Consider the following 20,031-nt stretch of genomic DNA (forward strand, 5'->3'; position numbering starts at 1 on the left):
GAGCCACTCCCCTCTAGAATCCTTGGAGATCACTTAGTCTAAACCCTTCATTTTACAGATGAGGAACTGAGGCCATGGAAATGGATTAAACAATTAGCAAGAGTCTGAGGAAGAGTTCAAATCTAGGTCTTTCTGCTTCCAAATCTGGCACTATCCCTTATACCATGATTTGTCTGGCCTATTCATAGGCTATCATTTCTAAATATATTTATTTTATTTTTAATTCTTTCTGAATTTCTATTGATGATGTTGTCCTAGAGAAATAAGAACTATGAAGAATGGATAGCTATTTGGGGGGTTTTCATTTTGGGCAATGCCACTAGTTTGTGGGGTAGAAATTTCTTTTTACCATACCTGTGATACCAGCAGTATAGAAAGCTCCTAGAGATGAATGTCTTCCACTACTATGCACTGACACTTTGAATCTTAGAGAATTGTATAGGGTACTAAGAGGTAAAATGACTTACCTAGGGTCACATAGCCAATATGTATCAGAACAAGACTTGAACACAGGTCTTTCTAACTCAAAGTCTAGCTCTCTTTCCACTACTTCATGCTGCCTCTGCAATAAGTTAGAAGAATTCCCTGAGATCTTGGCCCTTAAAGAAACCATAATGGAGAACATCCAACAGGAAGAAGTTAAGGATGAGTCATCTTTTTTCTCCTTTCCAGATCACTTCAGGAAAAAGAGACCCACTTCCTACAAGTCTTGAATGTTACAGATGAGTCTTAGAATCATAAAATGTTAGAGCAGTGAGAATCCTTAGAAATTAACTAGTCCTACCCCGTCATTTAACAGATGAAGAAGTAGAGGACTAGAAAGGTTAAGTGACTTACCTAAGGCTACACAACCAGTTCAGTGATAGAATTGGAAAGAGAATTCAGGTTTCTTAGCCTCATCTTCTTATATGAAATGAGAGATCCCTTCCAGCTCTAATTGCACTGTTCTGGCAAGAAGAGTCAGAGGAGGAAGCGTTACCAACTAGTGATTGCTATCATGCCCCACCTAACACAGTGAATAGATGTGAAACAGGAGGGTAAGTAATCCTTCCATGTGAGGCCAAGTATGTCGGGTTCAGCTTATGGATGAAACAAATATAAATCACAAATTCAAGTTGGGTTTCTATCAAGGTTGTCTATAAAACACCAAGATCCAAGGATTGATGCAAGGAGAAAGGTATGTTACCAGGAAGAGATTCTGATCTAGGGAAATCTTTAGAAAATTCAGAAGCCCAAGTGGAGGGACTGACAGAGACATGACCATTTGTCTAAATCAGTTATTTTTCAAAGCTTTAGGTTTTATTTTGAACTATAGCTTCAATTATTCTCTATACGCACCTGGCACTAGTATCTCATCTTAGTCATAGGGTAGAAGAGGGGGGTCTGACAAGTCTTCTGGTATAGCTACACTTGTCAGGTTGGGGATAAATGCAATTCAGGCAGTCTTTGAGCCTGAGGAAAAATTGTCTTCTAAAAACTGAGAGGGAGAAAGGGAAAGAGAGAGAGAGAGAGAGAGAGAGAGAGAGAGAGAGAGAGAGAGAGAGAGATTGAGAGAGAGAGAGATCCAAAGCATGAGTGTTAATCAAAGTTAAGTCTGAGCCAGGTTGTGGGGTAGGGGTGGAGGGGAGAGACAGACAAAATCAGAGAGAGACAGAGACAGAGAGTCACACTGACAAAGAAATAGATAGATCAACAAAGACTGAGAGAGGGGGTGGAGGGTGGGAGGTAGAGAGAGAGCATTTCTTAAATCATTGTTCTACACTAGGAATAGTGCTAAGTGCTGGGAATATAAATTCAATCCAAAAAAAAAAGTCAATCCCTACCCTCAAGGAGATTACATTCTAATGGGGCAAAACAATATATAAAAAGGGTCTAGAAAGTGGGGGGGGGTGATACAAGAAGACTGCTAGAAAGGATGTAGAGAAGTCCAGGAAGTCAAAAATGAAGCTAAGGAAAATTGAGCACAGATGACTGGAGTAGTTCCTGCAATGGTGGTACCAGCCAAGGACAAACCAATTAGAAGAGAGGTCAACAGAGGTGGAAGCATGTCCAGGGTGAGAAGGCAGCTGACAAGGAGGGAGAAAAGGCCAGAGAGTGAAGAGTGGAGCTGGGAGAGAAGGTGAGACAAGAGCAAGAAGCCAGGAGTCAAGAATGAAGGGCTACAAGGCAGGGAGGTCTATTCTGATAACAAGGGGAATGTTAAGAAGTCTTAGCTATGTCTATGGATCTGAATATATCACAAAATCACAGAAATTTAAGAGTTGGGAAAAAAAAAACCTTAGAGAACATATGATCTAACCCATTCTCAAACAATAATCCCTTCTACAACACATCTGATAAGTGGTTATCCAGTCGTTTCTTTGAAGATTGCTGGCAAAGAAACCCCTTTGCTGTGAAGGGATTCTATTCCATTCCATTTTTTCAAATAGTTCAAACTGTCAGTAAATTTTTCCCTACATTAAGCCTAAATTTTCTTCTTCTGCCCTCTGAAACCAATAAGAAAAATTCTAATCACCCTTCCAAATAAAAATCCAAAAATTTTGAAGACCACTATCATCTCTCCTTCAATTCTGATGTCTTCCAGAGTAAAGTTTCCCTTCCCATTAGTAATCAATGTCTCCTAGAAGATCATGGATGGTATTGGACTTGGAACCATGAAGACATGAGTTCATATCCCACCACTAATCCCTACTTGCTATGTGACCATAGGCAAGTCCCTTTATCTCTCCAAGACTCAAGTATCTGATTTATAAATGTAGATAATGATAATTGTAGAACCTACATCATGAGGTTGTTGGGGCTCAAATATACACCAAATGTTTTGAAAAATTGAAAGCATTATATATCCATTATTTTTATTAATAATAATAATATTATGATATTGAGGTTCTTCACTATCCTGATTGCCTTCCTCTGGACATCCTCCAGCTTATTTATGCCTATTCTAAAAATGTGTTTTCCAGAACTATATACAGTATTCCAAGTTTAAACTGACCTCAGTAGAGTGCAACGGGACTGTCCTCCATTATCCTGGACACCACATCTTATTTAATATAATATAAGACTGTTTTTGGCTTTCTTGAGTGCCATATCACACCATTGACTCATAGTGAGCTCACAGTTCACTAGTCAGTAGTTTCTTAAGCATGTATTATGTACAAGGCATTGTGATAAATTCTAGGGATACAAATCCAACCCAATCCAGTCAACGTTTACTAAGTGCCTTCTACTGGCCAGGTAAAGTGCTAAGTGCTGGGAATATAATTAATAAAAAGAAAGATAGTCCCTGCCCTCAAGGAATTTACAATCTAATGGGGAAGACAACACACAAAAGGAAGCTAAAAAGAGGGCTGGAAAGGGATGGAGAATGTATAGGAGGGAGTCCAGTCCAAGGAGTACAGCTGGCAGAAAATGAAGAATTGCTAGCTTATGAGTCCTCTTAAAATGGAGGCTTTGGGAGGAGTTCTTCCCTCTACCCTTCATTCCTCCAAACAAAGGCATAAACAGTGCTGAGTGTACTGATGAGGTTTGACTACCAAAGCAGATGCAATCTCATAGGATGATGGGTTTCCTGGTAATGAGGTTTCCTGGGAACATGATCATGGTGGAATCCAGCTGGAGGAGTGTAGCCTTTTTTTTTTATTCAGCTGAATAAAAATCTAACCATGCCTCCCTAATCTTATATTTGAAAAGGTGATTTTTTTTTTAATTTACGCGTATGACTTTTACATTTATCCTTTTTAACTTTCATCTTACTACATTTAGTCCCATGTTATAGTCTGGCAAGATCTTTTGAGTATGACTTTTGCTATCAAGCCTGTTAGCTGGGCCTTCTAGCTTTGAGTCATCTACAAATCTGATAAACATACCATCTATACATTTATATAAGTCAATGATAAAATATGTTCAGTGGCAAAGGGTCAAGAGCAGATCTCTGGGCCATTCTGCTAGTTACTTCATTCTATGTTGATACTGAATCCAAGCACGTACTGGTAAACAACTAGCTCTCCCCTTACCAAAAAAAATTGCATTCACAACAGACTTTTTTCAGTTTAATCTGTACTATTAGCATTTTCACCATCACTTTCTTAAATTTAGACCGCCAACAAAACAATGACTCAAACCCGATTTACAGCATTTACTTATTCCTGAGCTCTAAATGCTCATACTGAAAATTTCACATTTGGGTTCAAGCTGGCTCCAGTCCACTCCTAAGTCAATCATTCATGTCTATACTTTGGGTTTAACCATTCAGTTTCATGTCCACCTAATGGTATTTTCATCTAACCTACATCTTTCCCACAAGGATAGCATGAGTGATTTCATCAAATGCCTTGCCTACAGCTAGGTAAACATTCTTGTGATCAACCCTGATCGACCCCTCCCCAATGTCCAACATGGAGCCATTACCTTTGTTCTAGTGGGTGGCCTCAGGGTAACATACTCACCTGGATTGAATGCAACTACTGGGGCTACCTAGGCCCAGCCCTTGGGGATCCCTTAAAGATAGAAATTTATAAACAACTTACTTTGCACTAGGACTCCTGATAATCCCTTTGCCTTCCTAGCAAAAGAGCTTGGAGCTACATGGCTGCCAATAGCAAAGACAGATGATTCTTGCTTTTTCCAGGGCCAGGAGTTTGCTTTCTGCCAAGTGGCAAATGTGCTTCTGAGCATAGCCGTTTCCTCAAAGTTTGGCTCTAATTATCCCTGCAGTTTCAGTATCTTTGGAGCTCCCTACCAGGAGACTTTCAGGGGGGGGTAAATGGCTTGGCCATTATTTAGACAAGTTGTTTAGATGGGCAGCAGACTGTTGATGGGGGCAATAACACACGCCAATAATTAGGGAAACCTCCTGGGGAAAAGGCCGTGGGCTCCAAAGAATAATTCAGAAGTTTTCAGGATGGCAAATCTAAGGGGCCAAGATGGGGACTGGAAACCAAGAACCTGGGCAAGCTTTTCAAGCCAGGATGGTAAAATTAGGAGGCACATTACCAGAAATATCAGCAAAATGACTTTCTGTGATATACTCTGCCTCCCTCCCCATGAGCTTCAATGATAACTGTGTAGTAACAGCCAATTGAAGTTATGAAAAGACCGTACAGAATCTGAACAGAGGTAGCATGGTGCTATAGGGAAAAAAAAGTCACTGGATTTGGAATCAGAAGATTCAACAGTCAATTGATTCAACTCAGTTCTACCAGTTAATACCTGTGTTGTAAATGGGCCAGTCATGTAACTTCTATAAGCCTCAGTTTCCACCTCAGGAAAATTACAGTGTCGGACTAGATTATGTTTAAGGTCCTTTCCAATTCTAGATCAATAATTCTGTTGACAGAACATGAGATGGAAGAAATTTTCAAAATGCCTTGGAAAGATAAGAGAGCCACTGGAACTGACCATTTCATACTAAAAAGTTCCTTCATCAACTTAATTAACTTAGGTAATGACATCACCTACCAAGTCACCAGTTCATAAACAAAATCCTAATTCTCAATGGGATTTTACCTTGTTCATATAAATTCATTTAATTAGAAAGGTATTAGGGGAAATGGGATAAATTCCTCAACCTAATAGGGACAACTAATTAGTTGCCAATGCTACTCAGTCTTTAATAAATGTTTTATACACTGCACAGACTAAGGCATTGTGACCTATTATATACACATATATGAAGACAGTGGCACACTGCTCAGTGCATCTAACAAGGCATTGTGACACATTAAAATGTAAAAATTCACCACTAAAGCAATGTGACACATACAACTGTCTGTGTAGTAACTAAAGTGGTGGTACATTATTCAGATTATAAATACCTATGCAGCATGACATATATTTTACATAAATTATGTGTATGTATGTATGTATGTATCACACAGAGAAGCAGTGTGGACTAGTGGACAGACAACTAGCCTTAAAGCCAGGAAAACTTGGGTTCTAGCCCCACCTCTGACAAATACTGACTGGGAGGCTTTAGGCCAGTGCCCTAGGCAGCCCCCAAAGATTCTAAGTAGCCAAGAAGGTGTGTCTGACCTGCATTAATAGATGATTAGTAGAAGGTCCTCATCCTGGAGTTCCTGATATCAATGAATCCACAGGTCCAGTCCCTATGTCACATATACAGTGAACATTTGTCACACAACAATGCCATATTCAAGTTCCTAGGATATAGCTGTAGTCTACCATATATTCAAAACCACTGCTTACAAGTCCCCATTTCCCAGAAGATCTCTTCCTGACCTACCAAGAATTAAATATGTGCCATCACAGTAGAGCAAAAGAACACTTACCTAAAATAGAGCACAAGGTAAATTACAAGGAATTAAAATAAGGATCACACACTCCATCTTTCATTTCCCAAAACTACCTGCTCTGGTGCCTCTACTCTTTAAGCTTTGCTTAACCTTATCAGCACAGTGCTGAAAGCTAGGGAACAGAAAGTGTGGAATGATTTGCCCATCTAGGCAAAACCTCTAGACCTGAGAGGCACTACAGCTCCAAGGTCCAAAAATCTATTACTTGGATAATACAGGGGAGGGAACCTCCTGTTGGTAGACACAGGAGTTAAATGAAGCTGGAGAACAGCCTCCTGAAGCCATATCCATTTTCCTTTCTGAAGTTCATTGCTCCTACCTTGGTTGTATACAATTTCCTCCTTCCATTTTTTACTAGCTCCCTCTTCTGTCTTCATTGCCCAAACTTTCCTACTTTGGGTCTCTCAGCCTCCTCGGGAAAGCTTAAAGCATCTCACTGCAACGCTAGTAAATGCAGGAAGGGGGCAGGGTGGGACAATAATGATGAGCTGATCTCTGCCCTTTATTACATATTCTAAGACAATAGTGCATATACTAAGGGAATGTGGCACATTATTCATCAAGTGATCTCTTTTACCATTAGATCAAGATTTTGTTTTAGTTTTGTCTGATTCTGTAAATCATTTTAAAAACCTAGAACAGACTTTCTGGGTGCAGACAAGAGTTGGGCAGAAATTCATGGACCATTTGATTTCTCTCTTCCCTCTCTCCTCCTCGGAAAGCTATGGTGGACCTTAAAGAGGCTGTCTCCTTGTGTCAGCATTGGAGAGGATCAACTCCGCCTTTGAATTCCACTACTGAAGATACACGAAGAATCATTCAACCTTTCCTTCCCTTTGACTCTTCCATCTTCTCTGTAGAGTAATCCAGATGGGTCATATCTCAGGAGCAAAATCTTTGAGTTGACAGCCCCATTATGTGATTAATTTAGATTGTGCAGTCATGCCCGCCCAGCTGTGGTACCATTTAATATCGTCACTTAATTACAACCTTATGCACCTTGTACCACTAAATACTCTGGAGATACCACCCAACTAACTAATCAGACCCACTGACAGCTATTTCCAATGATGATATTTGTATTGGGCTATAATGTGGGGCCTGTCTTTTATTCTTGAAGGGAAATTAAACCAAGTCACTGAAGTGGTAGTGGTAGTGGGTGATGGTGGGGCAATCACCCAACAACAACAACAACAACAAGAAACATCTGACTTTTAAGGGGGTGGCTTTCCAAATGTGTGGCTGAATGATCCCTTCAATTCTTCATCTTTTAAGGGATAAGAAGACACCGCCATGATACTACCATAAATGTTCCCTATGACATAGGTTCTGCTAAAAAGGTCTCTTTAATTATACCTCTGGGTGTGTGTGTGTGTATTTATATGTTCTCAGGGGCTACGGGGATCAGGATATATTTCATTAAAAAATATGAATTTGGGGACTTTTATCTTCCTCTGTCATTACCTCTGGGTGAATAATAAATTGTTTACTTAACTAATTCAGATAGCAATTTATATGAACATTACCAGAAAATAAAATCTTTTTAATAGTTTTTTTTTGTTTCTAGTAGAATAACAAGTTCTTTTATTATTCAAACAGGGCCTACTTCCTGCTGTTTTCAATACAATTTTTAATAAATATGTAAATCTAAAAATTAATTTGCAGCATACGTTGGGAAGCATGATTTTTGAACTGACAAAAGTTTGATTGATTGTGAAATTATCCACCTAAAAATCATCAGTCATAGTAAACAGAATTTATCAACCTCTGGTAATTTTACAGCTTTTTCTTTATCTTATCTTCTATTAGGAACTCACTTAAAATTGATTATAAAACAGTATATTTCTTAGGCCATAATTCATTCACAGATTAATTAGATTTTCAGTTAATATCCCATCATTGTATGGGATGTGAGCCAGTGGAGTGTTTTTCAGTTGTTACAGAGCCGTAGTAAAGAAACCTTGATTACTATCCCCATGTGACCAAAACTACCAAGACTAATCACTAATCATATTCAGACCACATAAAATGTAACATCCTTCATAGCATTTATTTTCTAGATGACTTATAGTATGAGATCTTTATTGACATAGGCAGAGAGGCTGAAATGTACTTAGAAAAATGGTGTGAGGGATAATTTTTTGCTTTACTTACAATGATCTTCTTTCAGTCTTTCAATGGGAGAGTCATGGATGTGTAGAGTGTGTGTGTGTGTGTGTGTGTGTGTCTAAATTTTCTTCCTTGTAAATCTCCTGAGATATGCGGGAGGGTAGAGGGGTGGGAGGGAAGAACAAGTCAATTGGCTTTATAGCTTTTTAAAAAGTACTTCTGAAATATGACATCCAACAGGAATACTTAGGACAGAATTTGTTCACAAATGCTTAAGCAGAGATTTTTGTAGATGATTTAAAGGAATTATACTTTTCTTATTGCCTTTGGACTGTATATGACATCTTTGAGAGAAAGAAATAGCAGTCCTACTTAGCATTTGACAAACTGGAACTCTAGTTCTTTCCAGGGGCAGAGGTCAAGGTAATAGGCTTCAGTCCCCATGTTGCTTATAAAGTGTAAAACCTTTTCATTCTGCTGTACCAGACCAGGAGGCACTGAGTCATCCAAAATCTCTGGCACTGACCCTGAAAATTTCCAAACTTTTTCATCCCTCCTCAGACCTCTCATGACTCCCCTTTCCCCCATCCTTTCAACTGGGAACTTTGTCTCATACTTTACTGAATAAATTGAGGCCATTTGCCAAAAGCTTCCTCTTTTTCCCTTCTCTTCTCACATCACTCTAATGCCTTCTACCACTGACTCCTTTGTTCCTGTTTCACATGAGGAGGTGGTCCTTCTCCTTGTCAAGGCTAACCTTGCTACATGTAAAAGTGATCGCATTCCATCTTATCTTCAAGAGATTTCACCATCTATCATCCCCACTTTTCACTTATCTTCAATCTCTATTTGTCTACCGACTACTTCCCTACCACCTGCAAACATGCTCTAGTGTGCCTTATTTCAAAAAACCTTCATTTGATCCATCCATCCCTGCTGTCTTCCCATACTTTTCCTCTCTTTTGTGGCTAAACTCCTTGAGAAGACAGTCTACAGTCTATGCCTTCATTTCTTTTCCTCTTGCTCTCTTAACTCTCTGCAGTCCAGCTTCCAACATCATCATTCAGCCAAAATTGCTCTCTCCAAAATTACTAATGATTTCTTAATTGCCAAATCCAATGGCCTTTTCTCAAGCTTCATCCTTCTTGACCTCTGCAGTCTTTGACACTGTCAAAATGTCCTTGTCTTCTTTATATTTTATTCTCCCTAGGTTTTCATGACACTCCCTTCTCCTGGTTCTCCTCATCTCTATCTGGCTGCTCTATCTGAATTTCCTTTGCTGGCTCTACATACAAAGCACATCATCTAACCATGAGTATCCTACAGGACTCCATCCTCAGCCCTCTCCTCTTTTCCCACTATAACTATTTCACTTGGTGATCTCATCAGCTCCCATGGATTCAATTTTCTATTCAATATTTCTATACTGATGATTCCCAAATCTAGTTATCCAGGGCTAACCTCTATGCTGATTTCCAGTCTTGTATTTCTAGCTGCCTATTAGATATCTCAAACTGGATATTATGTAGACATCTTAAAATCTCAATGGCCAAAACTGAATTCCTTATCTTTCTTCAGGAACTCTCCTCATTTCCAAACTTCCCTAGTCTTATTGGGGGCACCAGTTCCCCAAGGTTTCCAACTTAGGTGTCATTCTCGACTCCTCATTCTCACCCCTCCACTCCATGTCCAATCTTTTGCCAAGAACTGTCAATTTTACCTTCATAACATCTCTCACAGATGCCCCCTGATCAACTCTGATGCTAACACGAGGTTGGTGCAGGCCCTCATCCCTGGACACCTGGAAGCACAAAGCAGATACAAAGCATGAGACACCTTGACTGACGAAGACACTGTATTTGTAAATGTAAACAGTAGCCTGCTGGTGGGTCTGCCTGCCACAAGTCTCTCCTGACTCCAGTATATCCTCGACTCGACTGCCAAAGTGATCATCTTAATGCAAAAGTCTGATCATGTCACCCTCTTACTCAATAAACTCCAAGGGCTTACTATTACCTTCAGGATCAAATATAAAATGATCTGTTTGATATTCAGACACCTTGATAACATGTCCCGCTCCCTTTGCAGTCTTTTTATATTTTACATCCCGCCAAATACTTTGCTCTCCATTCATGTTGGCCTCCTTGCTTTTCCTCAAATGAGACTCTCCAACTCTGGACTTCAGGCATTTTCAGTGGCTGCTCCACATACATGGAATGATCTCCCTCGTCTCCACCTCATTCCAGGCTTCCCTGGCATGTTTCAAATCTCATCTCAAATTGCACCTTCTACAAGAAGCCTGTCCCAGTCCCTCTTAATTCTAGTGCCTTCCCTCTGTTGAATATTTCCAATTTACGCCATATATAGCTTGTTTGTACCTATTATTTACATGTTGTCTCCCCTATTAGATTGTAAGTGCCTCAAGGGCAGGGACTTTTTTTTACTTTTTTTTTATCCCTAGCACTTAGCACAATACCTGACACATGGTAAACTTTTGATTAATATTTATTGACTGGTCAACCTACTTTTAGATAGCATAAAATATAAGCCAACTCAGAATGATCAGTATCTCTGTTACTTTTTAAGATATTCAGGGCAGACTGTACTCCATATATCCCTTTTTCTTTCTTACCCACTGATAAAAAGTATTAAGTTCTGTCTCCCCAATTCAGTCCCTTCCAGAGATAATATGGAGAACACATGCACAAATAATGTAGTTATATATCTCTTTACATACATATATGTGTATATATACATTTATAACTTTTCATATGTATATATGTGCATGCATATGTATTCAATAAAGTGAGATATAGATATAGATATACTATATATGTGTGTGTGTGTGTGTGTGTGTGTGTGTGTGTGTGTGTGTAACTTTATTATGGGGGAAGATGACGCCACACAGTGTTATACATACTGGTCAGGCAACTTGGTTTTCTCCAAGAAAATTAAAGAAGGCAAAGATGTGGGGGTATTAGAAAATTCATGACCAGTACCTAAGAAACATAAAAAGAATTTGACTCTATATAAAAGATTGCTCTTAGTGGCCCAAAGTTCTTCCTTTTGAATTTTCTGTTGGTCAGCTAAATATTGTGTGTACATTGCTGATTTTTTTTTTAGGATGGTGCAATTCTATCTATAAAATCCTGTATCATTTGCATTCTGATTACTTTTGAGATTGCTTCTCTACCCTTGCCCCTGTACAGTCATTTGAAATGACCAGGAAAATCCTATTAATTCCTGGGTTTGACTGTATCAAGGGTCCTTCCTTTTCCTTTCCTTCTCTCTGCCCTTTCCTTCTCTTTTTGTTTTCTTTCCATAAGAGACTCTGTGTCTTTAGGATTTCTTTCTGTCTAAAAACTAACTGTTAGGATAGTCAGTAGAAGACAGGCTAACTTTTTGGAATCTGGCACATTAAAGCTCTGTTTTTCCAAATTGATGGACATAAACAGCAGAAAGCCCACATTAGTGAGCTTCAGTCATTTTAGGTAATTAACTCATAAGTGAGGAGGCTTCAAATGGGCTGTGTCTGCTACCTGAGAACTATCATTTCTCCAACTTCTTCAGAATAAGCCTTAAGTATCTTCCCTAGATCCCTCCAAAGACCATATCTTCTTACCCTCCGTTACATAAAAACACAAATGTCATTTGGTTTCACGTAGAGCATACTATTGCGCATCCAGTGATTAACATATTGGTAGTTTCAGAAACATTTTATATGTATGCAGTTTTTCCTTGAGGCAGGAAAAAGCGACCTTCTCATTATTTATCTTGAGAGTTTGATAGGCCTCCCTTGAGAAGGTCATTGTCTGCTACAGCAAAATAATCATGGAATTTCTGGACAAGCTGGCAAAAGAAAAATGATTCATTATTTCAAGAATTATTTTACCTTCAGTCCCCAAAATGGATCAAGGCTTTTGACAATCTGGAAGGGAGAACAAGACTTAACTTATTATATAAAAGCCTATGCTTTAAAAAAAAAAAGAGTGCAAACATTACATTTTTAGCTCCATCGTAATGTAACAAGGGTCATAGATTTCTCTTTCACCTCTTTAGTCTCCTGGATGCTATTGTACAACTCTCTTCTCTGCAGCAACTTGCCATTTCACCTTCCATTCTCATCCATTTCAGTAAATAAAATGGGAATGTACTTAAGGTTCTCTAAAGCCATCATGCCTAACTCCTGGCTTCTTTCCTGGCCTCTAATGGAAAAGCCCACCTGTCTGTCTCTCAACCGATTGCAAAAGCATGATGCTTCTTGCTATGCCAGAAAAAAAATCATGGCATATCTTTTACTGAGGGAAAGAGAATTGCATAATTGTTGGACAGAAAAAAGTGAAGTATACCAAGGAGTAGCTTATAATACAAATAGCATATCTATATCACATAGAAAGACAACTATTATGCTGTGTTATTTTTATAATAAAGTTTGTTTGGCATAAGCACAAAGCAGATACAAAGCTTGAGACAGCTTGACTGATGAAGACACTGAATTTCTAAATGTAAACAGAAGAGACTGAGATCAATATGACCTTGACTATTTGCAGGCAAAGTAACTTGTGGAAAATTGGTATATGAAAACCTTATGCACTATTTTGCATGACAGCAAGATTTTAAATATTATTTTTTAAAAAGCAAAAGCAAACATAACCTGGACCTCCTCTTAAAGATTGGATCTGCTCCTGTGTTACACAATTAGCTATTGATTTTGTTGATCCATATTTAATTCTCATAGCAATTGGAGTTGTTTTTACACAGTTGTGTTCTGCAGAAATACTTCACTGGGAGCAATGTGCCTTTCACTTTTATGTTAATTTAAAAACTGGGCAGCTAGGTGACTGAGTGAATAGAGCACTAGACCTGGAGTTAGGAGTTCAAATCTGGCCTCCCTTACTAGCTGTGCGACCCTGGGTAAGTCACTTACCCTGTTTGCCTCAGTGTCCTCATCTGTAAAATGATCTGGAGAAAGAAATGGCAAATCACTCCAGAATCTCTGCCAAGAAAACCCCAAATGGGGTCACAAATTAAAAATTAAATTGCTCTGTGCATGTGAGACAAAAATAGTTATTTTTATAGGCATGTATGACTGACTGAGCCTCATAAACCAATGTTAACTTAGCTTTAGTGTGCTTCAAGAAAATGGTTTGTCACAGAATGGTTAGTTTGCCCAAAACGTGTCTTGGGGGAGTAAAAATTATCAACATGACCAGTGGTAAGCCGCTGTAATGAAGCAGCTATGATTCAATATACCCATGGTTAAATATCTTGATTTGTTAGTGACTGTATGAGTGTAATTTTATCATCTTCATGCAGTCATAGGTTTTAGTAGCCCTTGGAATGTCTTCACTATGATGCTTCTATTCTAACTTGGGACAACTGAAGCACATATCACGCTTTCCCAACAGTCTGAATGAGATAGGGATCTGAATTAAAGCAAATTGTCTGGGACTCTGCCCGAAAGAGACAGAAGCAATGTTTAGTAGCTGAAGGAAGCATTCAAGGGAAGGGGGCAGAGGCAATGTCTGCACCATTTATCATGTGCCTGCATTTTTCAATAACTGTTTCACCCCCTGGAAAGCCTCTTGCAATAGTTATTCCTACTAGATTTCCAGGGCACAATGGCAGCTACTGTATTACCTAGCACTGGCCAAGCTGGGCTGTAGGAGCATGTAAAAACCACAGATGGTTCAGAGCATGGCTGCCAGCCCATCAAAGGGGAAAGATCAGGATGGCCCTGTGATAGGAGGTCTTAGGTCAAGGCCTTTGGCCAGAAGAGGAAACTGCTCCCATTCAAAGCAATAAATGGTCATCTATCAGTTATTCTGAGATGCAGCTCCTCAGCCCCTCTTCATCCTGCTGCCTGACAAATGCATGTGGGTGCCATCATTAAACAGCTTTGTCAGGGCTATACATTCACTGTCTTTAATGAGACAGACAAAACAATGGAGATATTCTGTGATTTTTTCAGTATGGAAAGATGAAAGCAAAAAGAAAATTGTATTATATTTTATAAAATTATGCAGGGGATGGAGAGTATAATATACACTTAGCAACAAGAGCAAAAAATTTAAAAAAAAACCTTTACTGAGTATCTACTATATGCAAAACATTTTTATTACATATTAGATGCTGTGATACAAAAAGATGTAAAACATAGTTCTTGCCCTCAAGAGGCTTTCAGTCTTATTAGGGAGACAGAATATATACAGATGGCACAGGTATTCAGAGGATATAGAAGACTTTATGATGTAACAACAGAGAGAGTCAAAAGCCTTGAAAGACAATAGCATTGAATTCAAGAGAGAAGAGTCAGGAAGTAATTCTAGGCAGAGGGTATACTGTAAGCAAAGACACACAAGTGGGAAACTTTATGGAATTTTTAGGAATGATAATTAGACCAATCTGGCAGGAGCAAAGAACTTATGTAAGAGACTAACCCACAGGGGTGGAGAACCTGTGGCCTTCAAGGTCCTTAGGGGGGCCTTTTGACTGAGTCCAAGAACAAATCCTTTTATTAAGGGGATTTGTTCTGTGAAATTTGGATTCAGTCAAAGAGCTGCACTTGAGGACTTAGAGGGCTGCATGTGGCCTCAAGTTCACAGGTTTCCCCACCCTTAGACTAAGGAGAAGTAAGCTTGAAGAAGTGATTTGGAGCCATATTGGATATGGCCTTAAAAGCCTGGCTGAGTTGGAGCTTTATACCATGGGAAATAGAAAGTCTCATTTAGGATTTTCAAGTAGGAGATTAATATGTCCCCCATGTTGGTGGGTAGAAGATTAACTTTAATATTTTTGGATAGACAATGTGGCTTATTAAATAGAGAGCTGGATTTCTAGTAGAAGATCTGGGTTCAAGTACCATGTCTGACACATATAGGCTGTGTGACACTGTGGAAATCATTTAACCTCTCAATGCTCTAGGCCAGTGGTTCTCAAACTTTTTGATCACAGGACTGTTTTACATTCTTAAAAATTATTAAGGACCCACAAGAGGTTCATTTGTGTGGCTTATAGCTATCAATATTAACTGTATTAGAAATTAAATTGATGAATTTTTAAAATATTTATCAGTTCATTTTAAAATAACAAGAAACCTATTACAAGTTAACTGAAAAAAATTTGAAAAACAACTATCTTCCAAAACAAACAAAAAATCAGTGAAAAGAGTGGCATGGTTTTACAAATCTCTTTAATGTCTGGCTTAATAGAAGAAAGCTAGATTCTCATAACTGCTTGTGCATTCAATCAATTGCAATCTGTTGTTTCAGTAGAAGTATATGAAGAAAATCTGTTCTCATATAGATATGTGTTTGGAAAAGGGAGGATTACTTTAATATACAAATAACATCTTGATATTATTACAAAAATAGTTTTAACCATATAGACTCTTATCTTTGAAAGGGTCTCAATCACCCTTGGATGCTGAATTCTCAAAATACTATGATTCCAGCAGCATAATTCTAAATTAAATCTTGGTAAAACTCAGGGTCCACATTTGCAGTGATGAATCAAAGATTTCACTGCAAATTGTAAGAGAGCCAAGAAATTGAATATAGAATGGCACCTAATTTCCATTTGTACTCTCCTAACTTTACATCTTTCTATCTTCGCAGATACCAGGTTCATCTAGTAAATCCAAAACATACAAGCGTCTTTAGAATAATTCCTATGTGGAATCTTCTCCTCCAGGGAACTTTTGTAATGGAACAGATCACCCTCTCTTAGTTGGCTTAAGACCAGACTGACCAGATGACCACTGTAAATCCTATAGCTTTGTGATTATAATGTCCAAGTGTATGACCATGTTGATGCTAACATCTAGATTAGAACTCACTTCCCTTTTCTCTAAGCGAGGTTACCAAGGAGCCATCTATAGTGAGTATTTTGGTACAAATTCAACTATTTGAAATGAAGACATAAGACTTAATCACCTAGTCCCAGTTTAAAGCTGCCCCCACATTTAAGGCTGCAATGCATCTTGTGCTCATAAGAATAGACCTTATCCATAGGCAAAGCCACTGGCTGGTGGTTGACATATGAATTGTATTAATGAATGAATGGCTCAAAGATGAGCAAAGGTAACATCATTATGTCCACAATAGATCAGTGTGTTCTTGGGATATACATTGGTTTATAATTCCATTTGGTTCCATGGCTCTTGTAAACTGCCTAATAAACTGGGTACTATAATGCATTGTGAATTCTAAATGGTCTCCTGAAGTCTACTTATAAGTGATTCCATATTAAATAACTATTTATGGGTTGATGAATTATATAGTAGATTTTTTCACTGCTTTTAGGTACCTACATAATATTTCACTATAAAAATTTAGCTCCTTCAGGTAAGGTTTTATGATGTCCAACATTAAAAATGTGTTAGGTGATTTCTTTTGGAAAGAGGCTTCCTATGGAAAATTATATAACCTATCTTTTTCCTCCTCTCATCTGTTTCAAAAATAAAAAGAATATATTATATGTGTTCTTATCAAAACAGCAGGAAACACATCACTCTAAAATGCAAATATAATTTTATAATATCACAATATATAGTTGGTTTTTATGCTGAATTTGCTTTAGATAGTGCACATGTGTTCTTTATCATACAGCATGTGCTAGAAGTATATTATCACCTAAGGCATAAATGTGATGAAGAAAGGTAGATAGATGGGTATTATAGAGAAGGTAACCAAAGAAACATTCCCAGTCAATCCTGTCAGTCAGGTGAGTATCAGATATATGTGTATGTATGTCTGTGTGTGTGTTTATAAAGGCACTAATAAATTAGGTGGGGAAAGTATGATGACTTGGCTCTTATGAGCTAGAATCATTGACAATACTCAAATGTACAGTTTGTATACATACAATATGTCTTAAGTTGTTTCAGGTAGGTCAAAATAGTTCAACTACCTCAAATACTACCACATCGCAAACCTTGGTAAAGATAAGCCTAGGACTCTGTTCTCAAGATGCTTGGGAATAGCAGGAGCCCCCAGATCACTGGCCCTTTTTCCAATCTCCCTTCCCTCAGCCATCATCCAGAGGAGGGACACTTAAGACACCCTTGTGGGCTTTCCCAGTAGCCATAGCTATTGGAAACCTAAAAAAGAAAGGTTTCACTACCAAAATCGTTGGTACGATTAAATGGCTCAACACCAGAGAACAGAATTTTTCATGAAAATTACATTAAAAAGATGCATTACCATCTGCTTTGCCACTACACTTTAAGGATCATGGGCCCTTTTCATTTGACTCTACGTGTCTTGTCTCCTATTAGAATGTGAGACCCTGAAAGCAAATATTATATTGATTTTATAGTCACAGTCCCAGCATTTAGCACAATACTTTTTATATATTAAGTGCTTAATAAGTGCTTTCTCATTTATTCAGAACTGGGAGCATACTCTCTCAGATCCCTTGGGAAAGTGGACTCAAACTTGTCAAACAGTACTTGTAGCAAAAATGACACATGTAGAAAACACATGTGGCAAAGGGGGGTGCCTCATGCTCCTGGTTACTAGAAGTCCTTTTCTCCCTTTATATAATCAGCATTCCCCTTAGGTGTAGCTCTCTGCTGGGCTCCAAGAGGTGGTGCCCTTGTAGGGTCCATAACCTATACTTCTTGTGATTGTTATTCATCCTTCGTTCTCAAAGAGGATCAATGACATCATGAGGGTGATGTCTTGACTCGAAAGTGAATTGGATTTAAGTGAAATGAAGCTGCACAAAGTCATCAGCCTCACTCTCTCCTCCAGAGTAATCAAAAATCCAGTGGCAGGATAAAAGTCAAGATGATGGATAATATTACCACCATGAGGGGTCATGATCCTCTACATCTGCAGGCACACGTTAGCCATTGCTGCTCTGATAGCCACTGCTACTGGTGCCAGTGGATTCTACCACAGACTCTAGTCAGTAGTGTGGTATAACCTCTGTTGGCTGTCATGGTATCCTTGATTTACACAGTCATCTGGGAAGAAACACATTCTCTCTCTATTATCATTCCCCACCTCCAATTTCGATTTCCTCTCATGGACTTAGATGAAGTTCTTTCACCACTATTGCTGAAATGAATAATTCCAAACTGTTGTGTTGTGTTACTAACACAGGCTCAAAGGAGTGCTTCATTCTTTCAGCCAATTACATGATATTTATTGTGGGACATCATCAGTTTTATCTAATGATCACAACATATTATTCCTCTCAAGCTGATTAAGAACTATTTTGCACTTAGTTTATACTTTTGATTGAATAATTCAAAAAGAAGTCTTAGTATTATGTGATTACATTAGGTAGGATAGGGGTAGAAATTCTAACCCTTATATTAGCAAACCAAAATATCTCAGTCATTTTTCCTCTGGTTGTTTTTCATCCCAGATAAAGCATGTCCCTTCATTTTTGAGGGAGGGGGAAGGAACAGAAAGTGATAACATGGTCGAGCAGTGAGTGGCAAAGGAGTATAAGAGTTAACAAAATAGTCGTAGATGTAAATCCTGCCTGAAAACAAATATTTCATCTAATCACAATCATTAAAGTATTTTTTGTTTTGCCCTATAGGACAGAAAAAGATTTCCCAAGCCATCCATCCATGGAACACTGAGTTCCCTCATTGCTGAAACACATCTTATACCCCGTTGTTGGACTGAGATGGTGGTTCTCTATTACCATTGCTGCACATTAATTTTTTAGAAGGTCAAGTGAAGAATAATGTGTCCAGTTGAGGTTACAGAGGGATTTCAGTACAGGACAAAAATAATTATCCAAGTTGAAATTTGACTAGGTTGCCAGGGTTAGTGCCATAGTCTTGTAAAAAGAATGAAAGGGTCTTAAGCAGTCCCCTAAGGTCATTCCCTCTATTTTTTAATGTCTCATCTCCAAAGCAGCACCTCCAACATGGCAATAAATGATCATGCGGGGAGAAGATTAAATGAGGAAAGAGAAGCAACCACTGCTACATCTTCCTTGACTCTTATGGATGGCCTGCCCCTGCCAGTACTATTTAGGGTAAACTTTGAAATCAGGCAGGGACTTTATCTCAGAGCTTTTTGTTCACCTCTTCAGTCCCAGAGAACTTAAAAATAATTAGTGATTCTTCCCTGGTTCTATCTTTCTAGTACGTGGAATGTGTGAATTGGTAAGAGGACCACTGATAGGTCATCTCTTCAGCTTTAACCAAAAGTCCAGGATTGGGTTAATCATGCCTTTGTAAACCACTCTAAGACCAGTGTAGCAAATAGACAGCCAACTTTAGAATCTGATGTAAAGTGACTATGTAACCCTCGACAGGCAGCCATTCAACCCCTCAGTTCCTCCAAGCAACTCTCTTGGTCTATAAATTGCAGATTAGGTACCTATCTCCATTGATGGAGGGACTTTCCTCACTGGGATTTCAATACCAGCAAAATCACAGGCCTGGCCCAAACATCATTTGCCTGCCTCCACACATTTTCTTTGGTGAACAGCCCTTTATTCTCTACCAAGTCACGTCCTTTACTTTTTTTTTTCAATTAATGAGTATTTATTTTCTCTCCATTCTACTCTGGCCCATTGGGTGGGAAGAAGGAAGGAAGGAAGGAAGGAAGGAAGGAAGGAAGGAAGGAAGGAAGGA

General features: G+C 38.6%; 1 protein-coding gene across 1 annotated transcript in view; it reads left to right on the forward strand.

The window, feature by feature from the left end:
* The first annotated feature begins 1,967 nt into the window (after positions 1-1,967).
* The window catches only part of LYPD1 (LY6/PLAUR domain containing 1), a 41,767-nt gene continuing 23,703 nt past the window's right edge, over positions 1,968-20,031 (forward strand). The window contains exon 1 of the mRNA XM_027835540.1: positions 1,968-2,119. Within this exon, the coding sequence (XP_027691341.1) occupies positions 1,968-2,119 (152 nt within the window). The remainder of the gene's footprint in view (positions 2,120-20,031) is intronic.

This window comes from Vombatus ursinus, unplaced genomic scaffold (assembly GCF_900497805.2).
Source record: "Vombatus ursinus unplaced genomic scaffold, bare-nosed wombat genome assembly UNPS02014816.1, whole genome shotgun sequence".
Classification (NCBI taxonomy): Eukaryota; Metazoa; Chordata; class Mammalia; order Diprotodontia; family Vombatidae; genus Vombatus; species Vombatus ursinus.